Source organism: Larimichthys crocea, chromosome VIII (assembly GCF_000972845.2).
Source record: "Larimichthys crocea isolate SSNF chromosome VIII, L_crocea_2.0, whole genome shotgun sequence".
NCBI lineage: Eukaryota > Metazoa > Chordata > Actinopteri > Sciaenidae > Larimichthys > Larimichthys crocea.
The window spans coordinates 33,373,359-33,391,816 of NC_040018.1; the positions used below are offsets into that span (position 1 = coordinate 33,373,359).

The 18,458-nt window shown below is 38.9% G+C and overlaps 1 protein-coding gene across 1 annotated transcript; it reads right to left on the reverse strand.

Annotated features, from left to right (window-relative positions):
• Positions 1-8,981: 8,981 nt before the first annotated feature.
• Positions 8,982-12,314, reverse strand: LOC104939594 (CUB and zona pellucida-like domain-containing protein 1). Its single transcript, XM_027281598.1, has 9 exons — positions 12,179-12,314; positions 11,876-12,020; positions 11,638-11,781; positions 11,459-11,517; positions 11,191-11,378; positions 10,557-10,951; positions 10,376-10,472; positions 10,016-10,196; positions 8,982-9,895 (listed from the first exon to the last, which is right to left on the reverse strand). Exons 5-9 carry the CDS (start codon positions 11,347-11,349, stop codon positions 9,759-9,761), a joined length of 969 nt encoding a protein of 322 aa, XP_027137399.1. The 5' UTR covers positions 11,350-11,378; positions 11,459-11,517; positions 11,638-11,781; positions 11,876-12,020; positions 12,179-12,314; the 3' UTR covers positions 8,982-9,758.
• Positions 12,315-18,458: the final 6,144 nt, after the last annotated feature.

Genomic DNA, 18,458 nt, shown 5'->3' on the forward strand with positions numbered 1-18,458 from the left:
AAGATATTTTGTATTCTGCATGAAAACAAAACAAACCAGAGATTTTCTTGTTAATGCCGACGTTATCTTACTCCCTGACATACTGAGAATGCTGCCAGATTGATCACATTGCTTCTCATTTACGTTGTGTATGCAGCTTGTGCTTTGACTCTGATGTCCACCTCTTTGTTGACCTCTGCTTGGATGCGTGCTCCATTTTGAGGTGTTGGGGCCACAAACATTGGTAAGTAGTATCCTTCCTGACATGAAGGAATGGGTGGGTCCACTGGATTTAAAAAATAAAATGCAATAAGTAACCAATACCTACCAAATACCAAATTGCCACTTTGCCGCTGTCTATGGATCAAAACTTTAAAGCTTTTATGCTCACACAAAGGCAACGCCACAACAATCTCATCATATATCTTATGAGGACAAGTAAAACCTGACTCACCAAAAACAGAGAACTGCAAAGGTAGTTTACTGAGAGGAGCAGTGGTGGCGTACAGGTGAGTTGTGCGTGGGGTTGTCGTGGCCTGTGGAGTTGTGGTTGCTGTGGTTGTGGTTGTGGTTGTGGATGTAGTTGTACTATGCCGCCACCACCACCACAGGGTCGTGGCCTGTGGAGTTGTGGTTGGTGCTGTGGTTGTGGGTGTGGGTGTACTAGGCCACCACCACCATGGGGTGGTCGTGGTCTGTGGAGGTGTGGTTGGTGCTGTGGTTGTGGGTGTGGGTGTACTAGGCCACCACCATTGGATTCTGGTCTGTGAAGGTCCTGTTGTGGTTGTAGCCCCTTGCCCCCACCACCAACTACTGGTTGCAGGAGGTTGGTAGGTACTGTTTATTTGATATGCTTGTCTCTTGCTCCTTACAGACAGTGGAGCCCTGGAGGATCGGGATCCATCACTGTAGCTCAGAATGACGTTCTCATGTGGGAAATCCTCCACCACCATCTCGAATCCAAAAACTCTGCTTGTGTCGTAACTGGCAGACTGGTAGTCTATTGTGCAAGAATCCTAAGTATGTGAACGGATAGTAGTCAAGTGAGGAAAAGCATCAGTTTGGTATTGCACAGTGTGTCAGGAAGCTGATTTTTCAACTAACCTGATCTATGTAGAAGCCTGGAGGTTGGTGGCATGTGCTGCACTCTACACTTCTGATATTTCCATATCTGCAACGGACTCTGTCACCATCAGGATCAAAGGCCATCATCCTGTATGTCCGCGGGCAGTTTTGAGGCACTCTATAGATACACAACAGTTAGTTTGGCAGTTTTTCTGGCAAAAAATACTTTTATGCAACAGAATCAATCAAGAATCAAATGCAAGAAATAAAATAAATCCAGTGACATGCTGGTGGTGTAGTGCAGTTCATTACATGTTATATGCGGAAACACTAATAATATAAAGCAACACCTTTAGTATTTTATGTAACTACAACATTTTGCAAATTATTAGCCTGAATTATCCTCCCAAAAAATTGTTGCACAAGGAAACTCACCTTAGGACATGTAGAATGGCAACGTCTGGTGATCTGTTTGGTTGTCCAGTGTCAGATCTTGTTCCCAAATCCACAAAAGTCAGAAGATTCCAACTGCTAAGTGAATTACGGGTTCGGACCCAACAACAGCTGGATATCCTGGTATGTGAAAAAAAAAAAAAAACTGTCTTAAAATACTGCATTCAACAGGCACTACTTTTACAACTACAAATACAATTGTCTGCAACTGGATTACTTTTAGAAGGGTTGATGATGTGCCACAAACTTTATAACAGCACAATAATAATCATTTAAAATAATAAAATATATGATTTAAATTCAAATAAAAACCTCACCTCATTTGAAAAGATCTGTCATTTGGAACCTTCCATGTTTCGAATGTTTCAGTTTCACACCATTGTCCGGTAGAGTAGTAGGATGCATTGGTGTTACTGTCAACCACGCCTCTCTGACGTCTGGAAACGTACCCACAGGTGCCACTGTAACAATACGAGGAATAGTGGTGGTAACATCCCTTAAACACAGACGTGGTTCGCAAGTCCACCTGTAGAAAAAAAAGAAAGAGAAACTAAGGACATTTTTGTATATTTTGTAAACACGCAAGTTATATCCCTTTATCATACTATTTATTTTAACAAGGTCACACTTGATATAACCGCAATATGTCAATGAAGCCTTGAAACCTGAGATGAATAGGGTGAGGAAAACAAAGACTTAATAAACATGATAAAATTAATCATGGTGAAAGAATATAATATACAACAGACAAAGGATCATTCCATAAAAAGTATTCAGAAAAAAGTATTTGCTTCATAAAGCAAGGCTAGAAGTCATCCCTTTCAGCCAGTGGGAATTATTTTTTTCCATCATCAAACTATCAAATTATTTTGCAGACATAGATTAATCAAATAAAGTTGCTTGATTTTCCAAGATGAAATTAATCAGGGTGGACTAAAATTCACCTTAATGTTTATTTTATTTTTATTTATTGTCAGAAATAGAAATTGGAATGTAGATACACAAGTAAAATTTAAACTCAAAAATACACTCAAAAAAATATGCATTTCAATTTCATAGAACATTTCCAGCCATATGAACTACATAGTTTTAATATAAATAAAAAAACAACTTGAATGTGGAGCAAGTAATAAGATGTTTGAAATAGTACTAATAAACTCAAAATGACTGCATTCATTTTCACTCTTTATTAATATTGAATGCATAAACGTGGTTACTACTACACTACACTGTGGGGGAAGCACATTGACTTCATTAGTACTATTACATAAATCTTATTACTTGCTTCACATTAAGTTTATTAGTGAATTTATATTAAAACCATGTAATTCAAATGGATGGAAATTTTCTATGTAATTAAAATGCATAAGTCCTGAATTTTGGCCCAAAACTTTTTTGAGTGTAGACAAGTGTGGACACTTGAATATCTACAAAACAGCTCCCAAGAAAGCAAAAGCAAAAAATACATTTACGGGTTTTTGGGGTCCTAAGATTTAAATAAAATAATGTCATGTAGCTGTTATCAGTGTACGCAAAAAAAATCTATTTTGAATAACAATACATTGACACATTATCCATGACGGATGTTGCGCATCATTAAAAGTTGCAGCACTCACCTGCAATGTTCCGTCAGGGTTTCTTCCTTTGTAAGTGAAGGCCACAGTTCCCCCGTAGTGATGCGATGCAGACGCCAGTGAGACCAGCAGCAGCTGAAGCAGGAGCACCTGTGTGGAAGCCATGATGCTCCAAACCACTCTGTTTAGAAAGTGGACGTGCAGCATCTTTATATCCACTTAAAAATGGGCAGGTCACCAGGAACTTGTTACAGTTGTGCCAAGTTGAATGGTATGTGAACAATTTTTCAGAACAATAGACCAGCTATAGAACTGGTTTCAGGGAAGAGAAGCCTAGAAAAACATAATACTGTAAAGTGCAAAAACAAAACTTAACTACATTCAGGGAAGCGAAGCTCAGCCCAATCATATTGTACATGGATTTTTTCCCACTCTAAACATTTAAAAGTCTGTTTTAAACTGACACAACTGCAAGTAAATAAATGATTTTCTAAACATCCACATTTCTTTCTAATGTCCCGTAAGAGCTGAGTGCAAGAAAATGTAAAATTTAAAAAATGTGGTTTGCTCTTATAAATCTGAAGTACTTATAAATGATAAAACAACCAGTTCTTCTACCTTCCAGTCACATTGTGCAATCGGCAGAGACATTTAGCTTTTTGTTTGCTTTTCGCTTGGCCTCATCACATACATGCAGATAGCACTGCCCCTCTTTTGATGCAGAGGTCTTGTCTTAGCCAACTATGACCAATGTATGACATTCCCTTTCTCTCTAAGATACTAAATGTCACCAATCAGTATTGTGACTTTGACTTTAGAGTCTATCATAGCACAGCACTAGTGAAAGTTTGCATCAGACAAAGGACTTGTCCCTGTATTAGATCTCAGTGCTGCATGTGATACCATTGACCATCAAATTCTGCCACAGGGACTTAAACATCTAATTATAGAAACTGCACTAAACTCATGTGAATCCTATTCAACAGGTCCATCTCAGTTTGTACACGTTAATGATGAATCCTCCATGCACATTGAAATCACACAACACAAATGAACTGTAGTCACCTCGGCTGTCTCACTCAGCACCTCCTCCTTTTGTATAGAAACAGAAACAGAAGCAGTTCACAGTAATGCAACTAAAAAAAGACATTAAAAAAAGAAAAAAAAAAAAAAAAAAAATATATATATATAATAATATATATATATATATATATAATATATATATATATATATATATAAAATAGTCACTATAAGAACAGACAAAGCTTCAGGTGTGATTACCGATTTGAAAACATGATAAAATGCAGTCCTACTCCTCTGTTAACAGATTTCATCAACATGATAACATCACCGTGCAGTCAGGAAACTTCACAGGTGTGTCAAATGAGGCTCAAGCGTGGCTGTGGGCCAAGCGCGGATGCCTGAAGTGTCTGTCTGTCTGTCTGTGGAACGAGTTTTGCAAAGCAATAGGCGTAAGATGCCTCTGGTGTTGATCTCTCCCGTCTCCATGACAACCTTAATTTGCTTTCTTATTATTCTTCGCCTCGTCTTTTTCTATGTCTCATATCTCTTTGATCCAGTTGGTTTCTGCGACCTTGTGAGGGTTTTATTGTGCTCCATCTGTCTCACTCTTCGTGCAGCAAAGTGGTTCTAGTGCAAGAGTTTGTGACCACGATGAGTGGCTGAGATTCTGAGATAAGATTAAGTTTATCATTTGATGTTAAATCTCCAGACTGGTTTAAACGGCTCAGGCATTGTCATGTGTCTTTTCAGATCTCAACAAAGGTCGGTCATTTAGTTTAATTCAGCTCTCTAAGTATCACGTTTGATTTATGTCGTATATATATTTATTTACCCATAATAGCTGCACTATTGGCTGATACGAAGTTCATCATCACTGGCCAAGCATGTTTTTTGTGTATACAGTAACTCACACTTAATTTCACTCCTGTGGAGTAAAGTCTTATTTGATATTATATTATTTTTTTCACAAGGTTTTAGTCTTGGAGGTGAACAGTATTTCAGTGTTGAGTTCTCAGCCACTAAATTTACATTCAAGACAAAACAAACTCGGATCTATTCAAGTCTACAATAAACCAATACTGAGGCTTTGATTTACAGTCCAGAGGTTATTCTTGAATTCTGAATAGAGTGTTTCAGGTGACAAGCCTGCACTGTAACTCTCAAGCTAAATCTACAAGGAAGTAAATACACACATAGCACCAAGTCCAATAGGCTTATCGGTAATCAGGTATCCGTTTGCATGCGATGAAAGCTATAAGAAACCTGAACAAATGCGATTATGTGAGTATAAGTAGGGCGAGGCCACACTATGCTCCAGTTCACCTGAATAACTAGGACTGCTTTCGCTTTATCGAGAATTCATTCTTAATATCTTATAATTAAAATATCTTATAATCATTCTTAATTAAATCTAATAATCTAAACTTTACTGACAATTAAAAAAAAACATCAATAATATGCTCCAATAAACATTATAAATGTGGCTTCATGTGTGGGGTGTCCTTTTAACTTAAACAACAATAAAATGCAACATACACAATAATGCAGCAACAATATTAATCCAAAAACATCATATATAATCGCAAAACACTGTGAATCACAGAGCGTTGAATCTGAGCAGCCGGAGGACATCAGAGGGAAAAGCAGCAAATATATTGTGTAAAAAATCTGATCCAGTTTCACCAAAATCACAGAATAAAGTTATAAAGTTGTGCTTTTGTGCAGCGGCCATCGCTCATCACTCATAAACTGTATCAAACAGGAAGAGCGAAAGAGTTTTATTGGATGTAAAATTAACAAGTTTTTATGGTTTATCAGGAAATGACACTCAACTCTAAAATATCACGAAGAATACCTGAAAACACTTTGTGTCAGTGTTGGTCCAGATACTGGAGTATAGAGGACAGATGTGAAGCTCTTTCAGTGTCACACTGAGGTGATCAGGTCACCTGCTACCTGTCATCAGAGAGCCAGAAAGAGGTGAAATGAGCTTTTGCAAACAAAGCTGCAGCAGACGTGATCTCCTGACAACATTAATTAAACAAAGGTTGGGTGGCGCTACGTCAATGAGGGTGTGAAGGCTAAAGAAATGCTTTTAGTTTCGTAATGAATAACATGGCACAGACAATAAAGTAATATTACAAATACCAGAGCCGGCTGGGATTGGCTTTACATAAAAGAAAAACATGCACTCATCAGACCAGTTCGTCCTCTTTGCAGCTGAATTTTTTGCTTAGTTACTTTCGGTTTTCCAAAAGCACCAGAGCTGTATTTGTGCAAACTGGTCAGATTTGTGGTGTCTAATTTAGGTAGCATATAATACATATTATCTTATATTATCTCATATATTTATGTTAAATATGTTGTATTCACTGACATGTGGATGTGATTTAGATGCACCTTTCTCATATGTGTGATCGCACAAATAAGAGGTCGAGACGGGTTTAAAGAGTGAATAGTATTTTTGGGTAAAAGTGTGAATGTGTCACACTCTTCGTCTCCACCGGACAACCAGATGACTTTTCTACTTTTCCTCCAAATATGTCACGTTTGCTGGTACTGGCAAGGAGAACCCAAAAGCAGGACTCTGAGACAGACAAGTTTAAGGGAAGATCAATTTACTCAGCCCAAGGAACAGGCAGGGTCAAAACCAGGAGATCAAACAGGCAAACAAATCCGACAAGGGGCAGGCAGGTATCGGAAGTCCAAGACAAGCAAAACAGAAGACAGAACGAGAAGTCAAAAACTGGAATTACTGGAGAGCTTGGCAAAAACTACACAAAACAATTTGTCAGGGACCAAGTGTAAATGGACTATTGTTTATACACTGAGGGGCTAATGAGCAAATGGACTGCAGCAGAGGAGATGGGCAGGGAAAACCAGGTGAGGGAAATGAGCTGATTGCATGGAAGAAAGGTGGGATCTGAAATGACAGGAGAATTAGTAATGACATGGAACCAATTAAAACAAACAGAGTGTAACTACGTTACAAAATGTCTCAGGGCCGGTTCTAGGCAGGGGCAAGAGGGGGCAGTGCCCCCTTAAATAAATGTCTTGCCCCCTCAAATCAAAATTTAGAAGTTGAGAAAGCAAATTTTCATATGCTCACATAATTTATACGCTGGCTGCTACGAGTTGACAAAATTATTTGTAGTAGCGGAAAAAACGCCGAAAAAGAGACACACGGTACAGTATTAGCTTTTCTCTATCACTCCACTGTACGTGATATTCACAGGCTGCGCAGCACACACACCCCTCCTCTCAGCGCCCAGTAAACACCCAATCACTGTTGCAGTATGCAAATGAGGCAAGACGTAGCCTGACTGTGTACTGTCAGGTTTCAGCATGAGTATTGACGGAGCTGACGAAAGACAGACACGCTGCCTTGACTATTTGTGCCATTCTATGCACAGCCCATAAGAAGAGGTAACGACGAATGTTATGGTCAAAGAAATAGCTGGGCAGACGTGGGCAGTACGGACTGTCAGTTCTTCAGAGGGAACTGGAGTAAGCAGCATCAAGTCTTTCACTTAACTGCTAAGACCACTGTTCTGTGTTGTTGACACCAATGGTCCGGCCAATCACAATTGACTTGTAAAAGCACCGAGTTTTTACAAACACTTAGACAGTATGCTTTCGGTGGCTACCCCTCCCCCACTCTCACGAAAAAAAATGATACATCAGTCAAGAATTCCATGGCAGGCAACTAGTAAAAATGCAGGACTGGATAAGTCCCGAGGCCAGGTTACTCAAATAGCGAGGACTGCTCGCATCCAGAATATACCAACATGCTTGCCCTTCCTGATGGCAGAAAAGAAAAGAAAAAGGTTAAAGCAATTAAAGTGCAATTGCAATCGTGAAATAATAAGACGTCACGTCAGTATGGACTAGCAGGAACACAAATGCATCAAAGCTGCACCAACTTAAGGTAGGACAGCGGGTTTTCTTTAACATAGGCCCGCCGTGGCACTAGTTAACATGACAGTATCAATAAATATTATTTTGATTGAATCTGAACTCATTTCACATAGGAGTACAGTCTAGTTATTGTGACTTCTACTAGCATCAAATTCGTAGCATCATGGGCTCAGGATTAACCACATCAAATAAGGGCATGATCAAAATTTCCCTGTGTTTGAATAAATGGCACCTCTTTTGAGAGTCCGCCTTAATTCTGAAGTTAAGTGTTGGGGCGTGTTGGAAGACCACAGTGCAGAATACGCGTAAAAGCGCGTAATTGTGCGTAAAAAGAATTGCACGCAGATGGGAGAATAGGCCCCTTGGGAAAATCTGTGATAGCAACCTGAAATTTCATAATTAATTGCATAATTAGCAAAGTGTTTGAATTGACTGGCCTAGGCATGTTCAGTTTGGAGAGATTCAATGAAGAAAACGCCATTACTATAAGCACAAAATAGACCATGCTGGAGTATGGTCTGTACACATGATGCCCCCTTAACATTTCTGACTGCCCCCTCATATCTGCCTGCCTAGAACCGGGGCTGAAATGTCTATGTTTACAGCCTGGTACAAAAAACAGTTTTGGTCTCTGTAGCTAATTTCCCCGTTCATGACAACTGTACTGAGGGTGAATTTATATACAACTCACCTGTTCACATTATATTAAGGCTTAAATAAAGGGCTTAAATTGTTGGCATCCTCATGTAGTTGTACATATCAAGCTAGTTTAGTAGTTTATGTCTTTTCTGTCGCTTCAACATTGGGCAATAATTTGTGTTTGCGCCATAATTATAATAAATCGTGATGCAATCGACAATTTCACTCTCTGCAGCTGTAAAGAAAATGTAAATATACTGTATATACTGTATTTCTCCTTATTTAGTAAAAGGTTCTTTGAAAATCAATAAATTGAGCGGACAAAAACAATCGTTATTTAGCTGATTTATTTGTACAGATTAGTGGTGGTATGAGTAACATGGTCAATTCAAACAACAATGGAAATAAAATAAAAATGTATAGTATTTTATTTCTCAAAACGATTCAGTGAAAAACTTTATGCTGTCCAGGTGAGCACAGTTGGCTTTGGCCACAGTTAAAAACAACAAATATGATATAGTTTCCTGTAACACCACAATGTGATGGTGGATTAGCCCGTCTTTGTCTTCCTATATCTATGGGAGGTTCCTTAACTTTATAGTGACTCATCAAAGTTTATATTAATATTGAACTCTGAATGACTCAGACTTAAACACATACATTTTTATAACACAAAACTGAATTGAAACCCATAAAGACTTATTTTATGTGTCTTTCGATCATCGTTAGAATTGCATGTTTCAAAGCCTGGAGTTGTGATTGGAGTTTTCACTGTGAAGATGTGATTGTTCCTTTGCATCATGTGTAGGTTAAGATTTAAAGCTGTGCTGATGCACAAACAATGAAAAACTTTGTCATTAAGAGTAAAGAATTCTGTGATATTTGATATATTTCATCAGAGAGTTTATACTCAAACCAAAATGTTCACACACTCTATCTTCTAATCTATAGAAGTAACTTCTGACTTCAAATTTTGGAATGTTACACTGATTCAAACCAACAATTACCTAAAAATAGAAAAAAAACATAACTGGCTATAGCTGTAAAAATCATAGACTGTAGCTGAAAAACTCGTCATCAGAGTGGATCACATTGGCTTCCCTGACTTCAGTCTGTGTCAGAGCTTGGAAGGGGTTGGTATTTAATTTTGGACCTCTTCGATCGGTAGATCACCACTCCGCATGCCAGGAGGCAGCCAACAACAAACATGACGTTCATGCCCAGATTCAGGCTCAGACCAGATGCTGAAAGGAAAAACAAACAAACTAAAACTCTGAACTGAAGATTTAAGCCTAAATGTACATCTACTAATCACCAACATGTGTTTATTTACACCTACAGGAGGTGTACCCAATGTAACTCACCTTGGCTGTCAGAAGTTTTAACCAGGTGTAAAGGTCCCTGGGAAATGGAGTGACTGGAAGTCTGGCCAACAGCTTCTCTTTTGCCGCGATGGTTCCCAGAGCCAGATCTGATGCATCCCTGAGTGCACCTGGTCCCAGGTACGCCAGTCTCACACAGGACCACTGTGCAAGTGATGTACACCTGCCATGACACATGGAGATAAAGTCAGTCGTCAAGTTGTTGTATTTATTTGAAAGACAGACCTTGTAACCACGTTACTACCAATGGTTTATGAGTTTCTAGGCAGTGAAAGTTACTGAAGATTTGATGTTACGTTTAACAAGGATACATTTGTTCTTTTAAAAAAAAGGCGACCTTACCTCCTCATGAGCGCCGATGAACTCAAAAGCCTGCATTCCAAATCTGAACTGAACCCTGGAGCTGGGGTAGATTTGCACTGTGTTGTCCTTCACACATCTGTGACATGATGCAGTTACAATTTAGAACTAGAGGCATTTCACTGATGAATGATCAACTACCACACAAATAGCTTACACCTACCCGTGTTCGATGATGGTGTAGCTGATGCGAGAGTTTGGGTTGTCATACGGAGTCGCCCTGCAGGTCTCCACAAACAGCTCTGTGTTAGGGATGGAGGTGGTGGCCTCAATCTGCATGAACATCATCTGTTTAAGGTACACCTCCACTGGGTAGGTGCTGCTATCAACTTGTTTCCTAAACCGCTGGGACTCAAAGAATTCAAACTGGAAGGTGAAAGCACCGAAGCCCTTCTCTAAGAAGGCATACGGGTTTTTGTGCCTGAATCCCAGGGTCAGGTTGGTTCGCTTGGGGTAGACACATGAAAAGGCGATCTCGACGTCATGTTGCCTGGAAATGATTTCATTTGGGGCAGCAGATGTGATGTCGTTCTTGAAGATGATGTTATTTTCATCCTCCTAAAAATTAGGAAAGGGAGAAAGTCAAGACTGGAGCTCACTCAGCTGAAAGTCAGGGGTCAACTTTGACCTATGCTGGAGTGCCATTCATCTCAAGTCTGTCTCCCAGGTATAATGAATTTAGTCAATTTAATCACTCTTGGACAAAGACATTTTAGCATTTTTAAAGTCAAAATAGAAAATGAAAAAAATCGACTGAATCACTGATCCATCACACTGAAACAGCGTAGCTGTTGTACCTCTACAAGGGTTCCACATGTGTTCAGCGACATGACTGCCACCACGTGTGTTGAATTGGAAAGTCTTGTCAGGTTGCAGGAAGGATCACGGAAGTCGTTCAGATGCAAGTTGTCCTTATTTTTTCTGATGAGGTAGGTCTTCTCCACTTCCACCGTCATTGTTGTTTCATTGCATGTCACAATGGCCTCTAAAAATAGTGTGGAAATGTTTGATTTATGTGATAATATAGTCAGAGTAGATTTTAAGGATATAAATATATGTTCTTACCGTGGTTTCCAACATCAGCAATGACACAGCGTATTTCTGACTGATAGACTCGGCTATATCTGGAACATAATATTAAAGAGAATAGTTTCAAATATGTGACCAGTTTTGAGATGGAAGGATGGATGGATGTATAACTTGTAGCCCATGTGGTGCAGCCAAATGATTTATTTAAAACTCACCTGTCCCTTGCCTCGGAAACAAAGCAAATAGGAAAGTGGTCATTCAGTTCTTTATCAACTGGTGTCCATTTTATGATATATTCTTCTGTGGAGATTCTTTGCTTTGAAATGCCTCTTGGTCCAGTGACAATCAGATCATGAATCCTACAAGAGAAACATTGTTTTTTCCCCATGTTATTTCTTAAAACGTACATTGCATGAATACACATTATACAACTATTTTAGCATATCTCCTTACGTGGCATATTGTGCTTTGGATCTAACTTTGATTTCGAGGATTTTGTTGACAAATGCAGGAGTATTTTGTCCATTTGTCGGAGTTGGTGACACAAAAATGGGAAAGTAGTCACCATCAAGGCATGAAGGGGCATAGTGGTAGTCCACTGAAAACAAGATGAGCGGAGAGGCAGGCTTTGAGAAACTGATAAAAGCTTATATATATATATATATATATATATATATATATATATATATATATATATATATATATATATATATATATATATTATATTATATATAGTAATATGTGGTATAACCATACCATAAACAGAGAACTGCAGAGGAAGCTTGCTTAAAGGGTGAATCGATGTTCGGTAAGGACTTGTAGTGGTTGTTGTAGTTGTAGTGGTTGTTGGAGCTGTAGTGGTTGTTGGAGCAGCTGTAGTGGTTGTTGTTGGAGCAGCTGTAGTGGTTGTTGTTGGAGCAGCTGTAGTGGTTGTTGTTGGAGCAGCTGTAGTGGTGGTTGTTGGAGCAGCTGTAGTGGTTGTTGGAGCAGCTGTAGTGCTTGTTGGAGCAGCTGTAGTGCTTGTTGTTGGAGCAGCTGTAGTGGTTGTTGTTGGAGCAGCTGTAGTGGTTGTTGGAGCAGCTGTAGTGGTTGTTGTTGGATGAGCTGTAGTGGTTGTTGGAGCAGCTGTAGTGCTTGTTGGAGCAGCTGTAGTGCTTGTTGTTGGAAGAGCTGTAGTGGTTGTTGGAGCAGCTGTAGTGGTTGTTGTTGGAGGAGCTGTAGTGGTTGTTGGAGCAGCTGTAGTGCTTGTTGGATGAGTTGTAGTGGTTGTTGGAGCTCTAGTGGTTGTTGAAATAGCTGTGGTGGTTGTTGGAGCAGCTATAGTGGTTGTTGTAGAAGCTGTAGCGGTTGTTGAAGTAGGTGTAGTGCTTATTGGAGCACTTTCGGTGGGTGGTGCTGAGTAGTGCTGGGTAGTGCTGATTGATGGGATTTGACGTTTATCCCTTCTCAGTGAAAGGGGGCGCTTAATTGTGTAGGATCCATCAGAATAAGACACTGTAATGATTTTGTTGGGAAAGTCTTCCACCACAAGCTCAATCGGATGGTATCCATTGCGAGAACTGTACGTATACTTTAGGGAGCAGGAACTCTGACAAACACACAATATACATTACATTACAACAACAGTTCACATCAATAATTCTAGTATTACATATTGGAATCATTGATTTTAATCTGTTCATATTCCCTTTGTAACTATGTTTCATGATTTCCTGATATAATTTACTTTTAATGAAAGCTACTTGGACGTTCCAAAAGTTTAAGGAAATACTGTGATATAGCTTTACTTTGGTTGACACAAATTTCTTACCTGATCCAAAGAGAAACCTCCAACCAGACCGCACATACTACATTCATATCCACTTGAGGTTGTTGGTATTCTGCATCTGACATGGTCGCCATCAGGGTCGAACACAGTCATATTGAATGATCGTGGGCAGTTCCTGGTTACTCTGTAACATGTAAATCAACTAAATCAGAAACAGTCTGTGTCTAAAAGAATATCTGTCAGAATACATCTTTATTGTCCACCAATAACATCAGTGGTAACCTCTGTGGTTCTTAAGTGAAGCCAGCCACTTTAAACTCATGTAAATATTCTGTCACGCGGTGAGGTCAAGCTGGGTTTTTGTCTTGTCTTGTCATTTCCTGTTTTATTTTGAAACATAATTCTCTTCTCGTTTCAGGTCACTTGCCCTTCCTCATGTGTCACCGGTCTGATTGTCTTTCCCGCCCTGATTGTTTCCACCTGTTTCCCATTACCCTGTGTATATATTGTCTGCGTCTCCCTTTGTCTTGTGCCAGAGTGTTTGGTTCCTTTCGTTCACCCCAGCCAGTCATTCCCACAGTCCTTCATCTTCCTTGCTTCGCTACGTAACATGTGTTGTTGTTTTTGCCTCCACGTGAGTGATTTTTTTGTTGTAAATTTCATAGTATTAGGTTATTGATTTCTGTTCAGTTTGATAGCGGTTTAGCTTTTGTCCTCCCCTTGTGGAGTGATTTTCTGTTACCCTTTTCCTCTTTGCTTTTTACGTTTTTTCCCTCTTCGGAGTGGTTTTGGTTTTGTAGAGTATATTCTTGAATAGTATTTTTTGTGTAATTTTCATAGTCTATTTTTGAGTCACTCATTGTTGGAGTATTCCTAATAAAGTTCCACCCTGTTGGTGATATCTCTGCATCTGAGTCCTCCTTTGAGTCCAGGCCTGACATATTCCATTCACTAACCTGTAGTACTGGTAGTGTTCGAAATACTGTACTATACAAATACATGCGACTGAAAGACTTCTTTCGTGAATTGTACTTTCAGTATATTCAGTAGCAATGCAGCTGAAGATGTTTGAAGAAAAACTCAGCCGACACTGTCTTAGTTGTATAACAAATTTATTACAATAAGTTCATTATCGTAATCAAGTTAAACGTTACTTGGAGAGCCTCCAGCCGAATAATGAAACGCTCCTGAACTATTCGGGGCAAGCCCTTATATACAGTGGAGGTTATGCTCCCAAGACATGCAGTCAAAGTCAACAAGAGTATAACTCTTGTGTAAGAGGGGGACAGAGGAAAAGAGGGACCCCTAAAAAACACCACATGGGACCCGAAACACCCAATCCCACATGACTCCCTTAACTTACATTGCAACACAAACATCAACACACTTGACAGTGGCGCCATCCTGGCGGTTCTTTGGTACTCTTATCCAAATAACCTCAAAGTCCAGATGGACCAAATTAACAGCTAGCAACACAGACAAGTATCTTAGTGTAAACTAATACTGTATATATTAGTATTAGTATGTAACTATTCATCTATGTGCAGAGGGTTATTCTGTACGGTGGCCGGGAACCCTCAATGCTGCAAATAAAAGAAACGCAGCAAACATAAAGAAACAGCGCTACAAATATAAGAAACGCTGTAAACAAAAAGAAACGCCGCTGCAAATAAAAAAGAAACGCCGCTGCAAATAAAAGCAACTTCACAACGGAAGTGAATTACCGGGGACTATTTTTGCCGGTGCACCTGTAGTTTTTTATGTGAGCGAAGAAAAAGAAGAAGAAGAAGTACAGAAGCGTATTGCATTCACTTGAAAAAAATAAATTAGACACCTGATCTCGTAATTACGAGATAAGGAAAGGTGCCTTATTGGCTACTGCATTTCGGTAAAGTTAGAAAGATATTGGCACTTCTGAGATCAGTAACTATTAATTGAAACGTTGTTAAAACACAAAACGCATATTTTCAACCATAGTAAGACAGACAACGAGCTACAACCTAATGTTAATCACAACAAACCATCCTCGGAGCCACACCAACAACATTAGTGTTTACTAAGACTTTTCATAATTTCTGGGAATTTTTATTAGGAATATTAATCAATAACTTTAATATGATACAGTACTGCGGTAACGCTATCTACACTTTAAAATCTAGTGCCCGACTACATCAGTTTGTACGGTAAAGTACAAACCGGTACGGTACAGTAAAAGAACTTGAAAATCACCCCAGAAGTAGCTGGGAACATGTAGAACAAGAATCAGGTGGAGTTGTCAGAAAACAATTTGATTTGTTTATTTAATGACTTTTCTAAATCTGCATATGTATCTTAGAAAAGAGATTATTATTTGATTTCTGAGTTTCCGAGGTGTACATGAAGGCACCATGAAGATGTAGTCGGGCACTAGATTTTAAAGTGTAGATAGCGTTACCGCAGTACTGTATCATATTAAAGTTATTGATTAATATTCCTAATAAAAATTCCCAGAAATTATGAAAAGTCTTAGTAAACACTAATGTTGTTGGTGTGGCTCCGAGGATGGTTTGTTGTGATGAACATTAGGTTGTAGCTCGTTGTCTGTCTTACTATGGTTGAAAATATGCGTTTTGTGTTTTAACAACGTTTCAATTAAGAGTTATTGATCTCGGAAGTGCCAATATCTTTCTAACTTTACCGAAGTGCAGTAGCCAATAAGGCACCTTTCCTTATCTCGTAATTACGAGATCAGGTGTCTAATTTATTTTTTTCAAGTGAATGCAATACGCGTCTGTACTTCTTCTTCTTCTTCTTCTTCTTCTTCTTCTTCGCTCACATAAAAAACTACAGGTGCACCGGCAAAAATAGTCCCCGGTAATTCACTTCCGTTGTGAAGTTGCTTTTATTTGAAGCGGTGTTTCTTTCTTTTATTTGCAGCGCCGTTTCTTTTTTATTTGCAGCGGCGTTTCTTTTTGTTTACAGCGTTTCTTATATTTTTAGCGCTGTTTCTTTTTGTTTGCTGCGTTTCTTTTATTTGCAGCATTGAGGGTTCCCGGCCACCGTAATTCTGGCTAACACCGAAACATTTGCTTCATGTATTTCTGATCAAATGATAAACAAACCATTAAAAACAAGAGAGGGAATGATGTAATTACCTGAGAAGAGGCAGTATGGTGGTGATGGGAGATCTGTTTGATTCACCAGTATCAGATCGGGTTCCCAGGTCGACATGTGCCATCATTCTCCAGGTAGCCATTGAGCTTCTGACGTTTGACATCCAGTAGCCATTACCATAGTAACTGTAATGAGTTGGGTAACTGTTTGAAGAGATATTAACATAAGGAGGACAATGTTACAATACGATCAGCATTAAGTGACTCACTGGGAGAACAGTAACAAGATGTTTAAATCAGATGTGAGCTCTGAACTATAGTCAGATTTTCACAGTAACAGTGCAAATACATTATATATTTACAAAATGTTTAATTTAAACTGAGGTAAAGAAATGAGGTCAAGAAATTAAAAAAGTAATAAAAGTCACCTAATCTCAAAGGGCAGGTTGCTGTTGAGTCTTATTCTTCTCGTCACTCCATATAGGCACCAGTGGAGACCGTAGGAATATCCATAAACATAACTGTAAGTAATCTGGATCTGGGATCCACAATTACCCTTGCGGCATGCATAGTGATTTATATTGCAGTAGTATGTGGTTTGTTTGTCACGAAGTTCCACCTGGAAATAATTATGCAAAGATTATCCCTGCAGCAACTGACTAAGTATTATTAAATGAGCTTTTCTGTAGACAATGAATGTAGCTTATTAATCAGTATGTGGCAGGAGACCCTCTAATGAGATTTGCTTGACACCCAAGCTTTAACTTACCTCATAAGTCCTGTCTGAATTCTGCCCTTTTGGAGTAAAGGTCAGTGATCCTCCGAGGTACCTGTAATAACTGTAGTACCATGCAGATGCAGATGAGACCATAAGCAGCAGATGCAGCAGTGTGAGAGACGCCATCCTCCTGAGTGTCTCAGCTTCAGCACGATGTGCATCTTAAATAGTCTGCAACAAGGAAATGTCAACACATATTTTATCATCAACATCAGCATTTACTGAAAGTATGTAGCATGAAACAAAGCTAGTTTTACGTGCCTGATCTTTCAGATAGCATGCAGTATCAAACACAGAAATGGTGCAGAACTAGAGCTTTGTGTTCCAGTGTTTCAGAGGTTAGGAAGAAATTAGTAGGGCTGTCAATTGATAAAAAAAAACAACAACTAATTAATCGCAAATAATTCTGTAATTAATTGCGATTAATTTATCAATAAATGTATCAATAAATTATTTGCATTTTTCTGAGACTAAAGCTTATAATGAATATTTATATATGTAAAATGATCAAATTAATGTAGAATAAACACAGAGAAGGTATATTTAAATTCATTCATTTTATTGGCTTAAGGTGCACATATGCACAGTGCAAACAGAAAAAAGCCAGAATGAGGAAATATACTGACGAGTGCCACACTCCTGTAGTGTAGACTGGCGAGGTCCTGTGGAGGTAATTTCAGCAGGGTGTTTTGCTTTGAGGTGATATGTTAAAGTCATGTTACTTCTGTGGAATTTAAATTCGGCTTTGCAAACTGTGCAAATGTGTGTGCCTTGTTTTTTTAAAATGAAATGTTCCCCCTAAAAGTCCGTCCTTATCCATCTTTCCGCCATAGACTCTTGTGTATGTGACCAAAGGTAATGGGTCAGTCGCCACAGGAAGTAAACAAAACCACGTTAATTGCGTTAATTGTTTTTTACACGTTAATTGTTTAAAATTAATTGCCAAAATGAACGCGTTAATTTTGACAGCACTAGAAATTAGTTAGAAAATTTCAAACTTCTCGGTGGACAGTGGCCAACGTAAACAAGAAACATTGCTGACGTGATGTTTGATTGGCAAGTGTGCACACAGTCGGATTCTGAGCAGTGTGCCATCACACATTTTATTTTATGTCAGTTTTAAATTTATCTAAATATTCCATTCACTAACCTAATAGAAATACTGTAGTATACAAATGCATCGTACATTACTAATGTAATGCTGCTGTTTGGGAGGTGAATTCTTTCACCTCTAATATCACAAATCTACAATCTCCCTCTTGTTTGGGCCGTTTGTTTTTTTGAAATTTGTGTTTCAGATTCTGTAGAAACATAATGGCCCCTTCAGACACAATGCCATTGGCGGTGCACTTGCAAGCTACAGCCAAAATAAATACTACTTGCATAGAATTGCATAAT